At 34.2% G+C, this 7,882-nt stretch overlaps 1 protein-coding gene across 1 annotated transcript in view; it reads left to right on the forward strand.

Moving 5' to 3' along the window:
* The window catches only part of KIF18A (kinesin family member 18A), a gene marked incomplete at both ends in the record, with an annotated part of 44,346 nt that extends 38,534 nt beyond the window's left edge, over window positions 1-5,812 (forward strand). Inside the window, 4 exons of the mRNA XM_082317410.1 lie at window positions 69-552; window positions 1,078-1,182; window positions 3,777-3,886; window positions 5,667-5,812. Coding sequence (XP_082173536.1) covers window positions 69-552; window positions 1,078-1,182; window positions 3,777-3,886; window positions 5,667-5,812 — 845 coding nt within the window. The remainder of the gene's footprint in view (window positions 1-68; window positions 553-1,077; window positions 1,183-3,776; window positions 3,887-5,666) is intronic.
* Between the last annotated feature and the right edge of the window lie 2,070 nt (window positions 5,813-7,882).

A 7,882-nucleotide genomic window follows, 5' to 3' on the forward strand; every position in this document is an offset into this window, starting at 1 on the left:
GGAAAAAAACAATATTGAAGTAGGAAATATAGGTAAATGTGCTAACCATTGTTGCCTATGTTGCACAGGTACAACTTCTGGTACACCATCACAAGAAATGAATAAAAATACACAACAAATAGTAGAACATGCAGTACCACCACAGAAAAGAACTAGGCGGAAGCTAATGGACTCTCCGGTCACAGCTCAAAGTCCTGCTGCATCCAAGCACTCCAGTCTCCATCATCTGGAGGATTCTCTTACCAAGGAGGTCCACCCTATTGTATATACACCAGAATTTTGCAGAAAGCCAGCACAAAGCTGCTGTACACAGACTGTGGTAAAGCAAGCTTTACACCTCACAGGCCTTCAGGAAGCCAATGCATGTAATATAGATATGCCAGTGAAAAAGGCGAGTATGATGGACTCTACATGTGACATAATCCCAGAGTGTGATGAAACTGATATGGACTCGACAGTAATTCTCTATGAAGGGACAGGTGAAACAACTGAAATGTCTACTGACTCATCTGTGAAGAAGTCACAGCCGTGCAGCAGCAGCATTCTGCAAAGGTATTTTCCATTTATATGGGCAAGGAATGTTACCCAAACACTTTAATCGTGTTTATCTTCAGAGCGGGGTTTTTCCATTGATGTCAGTTTTATATGTAAACCCAACATTTTGAAAATCAAACCCTCAATTTTATTGAGCATCAGATTCAATTCTGCCATTATTTGAAATCAATGGTATGTTAGTGATGACAGATGAAGTTGAAACCTTATCCTGTTTTACAAGATATGTACCAAAAAGAAAATACAGCACTTTCGAAATTGTTTGTGATGCCTCAGGCAAGTTACTTTCTCTAAACTTTACTTTTCCTGTCTGTAAAATGGATGTGTTAAACTCTTTGATGTTGAGAGATGCCATTGTTAAAGCTGCCATGTATGTGTGAAGTCCTGTGAAGCTGCCTCAAGTAATGCTATTGAAATGAATTTCCAGTATTGTCAACTTAACATATATTTATTTACAGTTAAGAACAATTTCATTTGACTTCTACCCAGAATAGATTTTACAAACTTATAATTCTTTTATTTCAGACTTGGTCTCTCTTCATTAAGAAGCAAAAATCCTACTTCAGTACTGGAGAAGCCTTCATATATGGCAATGACTTCTGCTGCTGAGAGAAAAAGAAAGGTATTAAGGTGAGATTAAACTACCTCTTCTGATTCTATACGAATGAGTTTGTATTAATTTCTTATGTTCTCACTTCAGTTTTGGTATTATATTTCAAATCTGAAAACTTCCTTTACAAATCATCTGGACCTACATATGAGATGTTCTGACTCAAATATGTTTGACAATTCAATTATCTTTTTTCCTGGCAAGTTGAGTAGAATCTCTTCTTTTTATTATTCTTGGTTTAGGAACTTCTGTTGTTTTAATAGAACAAGTACAAACTAATATTGTGTCTTCCGTATCTGCCGTCTACTTAAAATAGGAAGATGACACATAATTCTGAAAAGAGAAATTCTATCATCAATTAAAAATCTAGTTTGTTTGAAAATGTTATGCCTTTGCTGGAACACATTAGAAACTACCAAAATAGAAAGTGGAGAAAATGCGTAATAATACTTATGTGGCCAGTGCCTTTGTTTTTCTGATAATTCATTTCCAGTCTCAGTCGTTATGACTTCATTCTTGTGGTCTGCTCTGGGAAGAACTCCCATTTCGTCACTTCTGTTTTATGATCCTGAAAGAGGCTTGTTAGTAGGAGCAGCAGGAAAGCTGAAACTGAATAGACGCTAAGTGCAATTGTACTTGGTTTTGTTTATTTGTTTTTGTTAATGTATTTAAGGATTAGCTATCAAGTCAGTACTGATGAAACAGCTTTTTTTTTTTTCTTTTTCCAAAAGCAAAATTCGATACAACCTTTTTTAAAACCATATTACGAGTCACCTGCTGCTACACAGTGAGTGGAGCTGCCACCTTATAGGTCTTCTAAAGAATATTTCAAGACTGTTGGAACAAGTTCTGTAGATACGAAGAAACTTCAAGCACTTTTTTGGTTTATTAGCATCTTTGAGATAGAAAAATCTTCCTAGAAGATCACAGATTTATCAATTTCATCTTCCTGTCCTAATTGTTATTAATTATTGTTCTAAACTCTTTTGCTCTAGGATGAGAAGAGGCACATCTTGAATTTTCAATTTTTCAAATAGTTGATTATTAATTTAGCAAAATAAATCACCTGCTCTCTGAAACTGAGCTAGTTTTCTAGATTCTGTTTAGGGAGCGGTATGGGAACTTGTGGAGCCTGATTTATCTTATCTTAAGGTAAATGTTCTAAGATAGACTTTAGGAGTACTTTTTTTTGTAATAACTGTGTAATGATTTCCAAACTTATACACGCTTATCTTTTCCCAAAGGACTCTTTCTGCTCTTTTATCTCATTCCTTCTGTGTCTCAAACATGTATTTCCCAGTTTCCAAGTTAGAATAACACTACAGGAAAATCCCACAACTTTTATTCCTTTGTTGGGGATTATTTCTTCTGCCTCAGATTGTAAACTATCTGTAAACCAAAATTGTTTATGGCTTTGTCTAGCAGTTGGTGATGAAGAGAAGGAATGAAACCTTCTTATTTGTGAAGGAGGAAAGGAGTATGCTCTGACTTTTCAGATAGGGCCTCCTTTCCTTTCTCTTCTTGACTTTTTCCCCCTTTTCTCTCCCATGCTTTCCCTGTTTGAAGTAGTCCACTCCAGTCATTCATCTCCTACTAACATTAGAATAAAACTATAGATTTCAGATGTATTCTCTACATTAGAAATATAATTGGAAACAGTTGTATTGCTAGGACAAGGGATAAGAGACAGGTCAGTCATAATACAGAGGCTGCTTTTACTAAATAGCATTACATTCTTATTGGCATAAGTTCTCTTCCAGGAAGCACACACGAATAGATCTTAGGACTGGCACAAGGCAGGTCTTAGTCTTTACTGATTGCTATATATTTTCATTTAGGCAGAAAATTATTATTAAGAAAACTAGTGCAAGTTAGGAGACTATGAAGTGGGAATAATACAATATCATTAGAGGAATAGGAAAAGTGTAGAAACTTGGGACATAAATAGAATTAGCTTATTTATGAGGCTGTCTTACAGAGTGGAACCAGGGAAGTTAGCGAGGCAAGCATAGAAGAGTTAGATCACAGATAGGTTCATAATTTTCACTCTAGATCTTAAGTCCATCACATAAAATACTATAAAATATAGAGGTTTTGTCTTAATGAATTTGAAGCTGTAACAGCTTTCTTGCAGCTTAGCTAAAAAGTATTGTTTTCTATGAAGCCACCCCCTACAACTGTGTTGGAGGCTGTAGAAAAATTATTGTAGCAATAAAAAATACAATTTGTTCAATAAACACAGCTTGGTAATTTCAAAGATTTTGTACATGTATTAAGATTATTTCTTAGTATAGTTTGTGTGCAATGACCATCAAACTGGCTTCTGTGGTTTCCAGGAAAACTGTAGCATATTGGTCTGCATTTTAACATTAAGTGGCAACATTAGTTCTTATTTTCACAATTGAAACAATCTTGTAAAGTTTTAAAAGGAAAAAGGGGAATAATATCCATATTTATACATCATAAATAAATTAGTTTATTCTTTGCATTCTGTTATGAACTACCAATACTAAATAACATGATTTATTGTATTTCTACATTGCAAGGCCTAAACTACTGTAATGTAGCTTAATCACTTTACTGAAAGCAAACTCTTTCCTGACTATGTTTCCAGTTCTACATCAAACACTGGGTTAGGCAGCCTGCAAGACCCTGTTTCTGCAAAACGTGTTCGACAAGAGGTTTTGTTAAGCCATAGAGCTTTGCGAGTACCCAAAATGGCAGGTAAGTGTCAAAACTTGAATGTATGTCACTGCATTGGTAACTCCATTTGTGCAGGAGGTCCAAAATTAAGGTTGATACACAGGGTTTTGTCAATTTAACAACATGTGTTGCTGTGATCAGTACACCAAGCCATTGGTTTCAATAGTATATCCATTCATTTAAAAAAAAAAAAAAAATTAAAAAAGCGAATGTCTAACCAGTTATCTAGATGGTATCTAATCAAAACTCAGTATTACTACAAGCTTGTTGGGAAAACCTTTTCCCAAGAGTTAAGGTCTTCTAACAAAAGTTGATTGTGTACTTGTTGAGAAATTTGGTGAACTTTATTACCAATTTTATCTTTGCAAAGTGTGGTTTATCAAGAAATAAAATCCTCTAATCATTTCCATACCTGTTTTTAACTGCTTGCTTTGTTTTGTAACACCACACTGATTTATTTTTACAGATATGATTTTTTTCAGAGATTTATTACTTAAACTTTGGGGCTATTTTGGGCCAACACAATAGCTGGGGAAAAACTCTTTTAAAGCAATATGTAGGAATTATTTTGCTTCTAACAGATTGCTGATGATAATACTATCAGGTAGTATTCTGTGAAAGTCTGCTACAATTATATGGCTATAATTATGTGGCTTCTCTCTGAGGTATATAAATCTTTACTGTAACAAAATCAGTCACAAATAATTTTTTCAGGGGATGTGCACAAAGGTCTTTTGTTCACAACTTTACAAAAACTTCTGCCTTTCCTAGTGCGTGGCACTAAGTTTCTTGGCACCTACAGTAGATTTTAATGCACTAAATCCTTACAATTTTCCTTTTATCTCTACCCACTTGTCTCCTTTTCCTCTCTATCTTCAGAAATACAGTTAACGATCTATCTTAGTGCAACTTCTTGGGAAGTTTAGACAAGATGAAAGATTGTTTAAAGTTTTAGTCTGCGGTTCTTACGAAATAGTCCAATCGTGTATCTTTTCCCAGTGGCATAGGCAATACGCCAGTTTTACAGCACATACGTGTTTTTAGGTAAGAACTGATGTGAGAGAGCAAGTACATACAAATATGTATTATTCTCCATTCATGAGAAATGTTGAAGTTCTATTACAATAAACTTTCTGAAAAGTGTAAATCTGAGGCTTAACATTGTCTAACCAATAGTTACATATTTGGCAAAGTGCATACACAGTTACATCAGTATCAATTTCTACTACTAAAGACTGGGTGATGAAGTTACTAAAATTAATCATTACTCTGGTATTATTAAGAAATTATGTAAGGAAGCACCACATTCTGAAATAGAGAAAGGATTTTTGATTCTTCAAAGTTTAACTGAACATAAAATACATTTTATTTTCAAATGTATGCATTACAGGAGAAGAATGAAATATGACCAAGTCTCTAAGAGGAAGAGCTGCTTTTGGATTAAATAGACAAAACTTTCTCTAATGACATAGTGTTCATTTTTCAATACTGTTCTATAATAATAAGGATTAATAAAATTTTCACATATTTCTAGATTTTTATATAGACCACTGTGCCTTTTTAATAGGATCTTCTGTCAATTGAGGGTCTAATCATTGGACTTTCTAGGCAATTAGCATACTGGATTACTGAGCTAACAGTGATTACATTTTCGCATATCAAAATTAGGCTTTCAATAAAGACAAGAAATATGTGTAAAAATTTAGACATGCTCTGAAAAGGAGATCCAGGTAGGCCAAATCCTGCTTATGTTTATTGAATGAATGTCTCCTATTTGTAATAATATTTCTTTCTTCACTAGGAATTAAAACGAGGAGCTGGAAGCAAGAACAGGATGTGCCAAGAAATCTAGTTAGAAGCCTTTCTGAAGGAAACGTTGCATTGGGTGTTAAATCGACATCAAAAAATCTGTTACTTCATGTTTGTAAGAAAAAAAATAGGATTTAGTTCTGAGTTCATCCATATTTCAAGTAGGATTGACGGACAGCAAATGAGAACAGGGTGACTTCTGTTTTCCTCTTATGAATTATCCTGTGTTAAGGACTTTTCTCTCAGTAATGCACTATTTCAGACAGAACCACTTTTTGGAAATACGAGGATTTTGTTAAATTCTCAAATAAAACAAGTCCTTTTTTGTCTCCTGTTAAAGCTTACAAATGTCTTTTGTATATTAACAAACGAATAAGAAATTTCATTTGGACCTGTGAATGGAGAAGTGCGCCATATACCTTTTGCCGTAATCTTTGTGAGCATTTCCCTGTGTTTATGACTAACAGATTAATACTTCAGACAATGCAAGTCTTTAAGGGGATCAGTGGTGGTCTAATTTTTAGACGCTACTTTAAATTGCTTACCTACAGTCAGTCTTAATTTTCTAATGAGAATTTTGTGATACAAAAATGAGAAAAATTGTTTTTCATTTGGAATCAAGTCAAACAGATGTAATATTAAAATGCGTTCATGCTTAGCATTAGGATGCCAGTTTATTCTTAGATATGTTATCATGGATAGATACTACCAATGTAGTACCAGGAGACAGAAAAATATTTACAAGAAGTGTTTTTAATGAAGTATTATATCTAAATTTTTTTAGCCTTTCTATTTTTAGTCTGTTACTTGGTTGTAGATGTTCCTGTTTTGTTTTTCAGGTTTTTAAGTCAGTTGTAAATAGCATAATTATGTTAATTACTTTGAATAAATTTTTAATTTTAATAAGATCAATATAATGTGAATTGAGCTTCTAGAAAAAATTTACCTTTTTGTCTCTTCCTTCTGTTATGAAAAATGTCTGAATTAATTTTGACAAGTATTGTTATAAGTACACGTAGTTCATATTTTATCTTCTGATAAATGATTAATATTCAGAGACAAAGTCATTAAATATGGTTGTATTGTAGCCTTGACAGCCTGCCCACCCTTAGGAACATCGTTCTAGTGTGTTTGGTCTGTGCAAATGTAAGCGTATACATGAATTTCCCCAAACTAAGGAGAACGAGAGGAAAAAGTCCAGTGGCTAGTTCCAGTGGTGTCAAACGACTGAAGCAAGGAGCTTGCAACCCAATCAGTTAAGTAACATAGAGCATACTGCAGAAGAATGTTCGGGCTTTCAGCAGTAGTAATGGCCTCAAAAGAGCTTTACAGGTGGTTGTTGTTATTATTCTATCACAAGCTTTCATGTGATAGCAGAGAACTGGACTCCATGATCTAATAGCTTTTATCAAATTTGTTCCTAAAATTGTTTCCATATTCCAAATTTTTATAGTTTTATACATTTATTTTTGTTCTCTATAGTCTTTGATATTTAGACAAACTAATATAAACCCTCTCCCCCTAGCTATTGAATGTTGACGTGTTTATTTTTGACACACTGTAGGGGCATTTTTCAGAAGGCTTCTGAAGAAGGAAATGGTAACTGCCTGTATAAGCTTTCAGGACCACTTGTGGGAGGAGTGGACAGCATTGCAGAGGCTGACTTCATCAGGGAAGTTCAAAGAGGAAGGAATGATTCCTTGAGAAATAGGCATTGCTAGTTAAAAATAATGAGAAAAATTGAATCCTCCTACTTGCATTCTAAAGGGAGTATAGGTGATATAGTTGTGGTGAGCATGGGGTCATAAGGACTGAGAAAACACTGTCTGTGGAAAAGGCTTTTATGAAGAAAGGTCCAAACATCAGAAAAGCCTAAAACCTAGAATCTGGAACATGACCACATCTCAGCCAGGTGATATAAGTAATTTCAGGGAGGGTGGGATAATGTTAATATTTCTCTGTTATGATGAAGAACAATATTTTTTAATTAGTTTTAACTTCTTATGATTTTGTCACCTGGTACAGCTAAAATTGTAGAGACAATACATTTTTGATTTATGGGTTTTCTTTCAAATTCTCAGTGTTTAATATAAAATGTGCACAGGGAGCTGCTTTTGTTCATACTGCTTCACATCTGCAAAAGGCATGTTGGGCTTTGCTTATAAATCTAGTTGTATGTGCATTGTTCTTGTGGCATGTAAGACAAAC

Source organism: Platalea leucorodia (genome assembly GCF_965183815.1).
Source record: "Platalea leucorodia genome assembly, chromosome: 7".
NCBI classification, from domain to species: Eukaryota; Metazoa; Chordata; class Aves; order Pelecaniformes; family Threskiornithidae; genus Platalea; species Platalea leucorodia.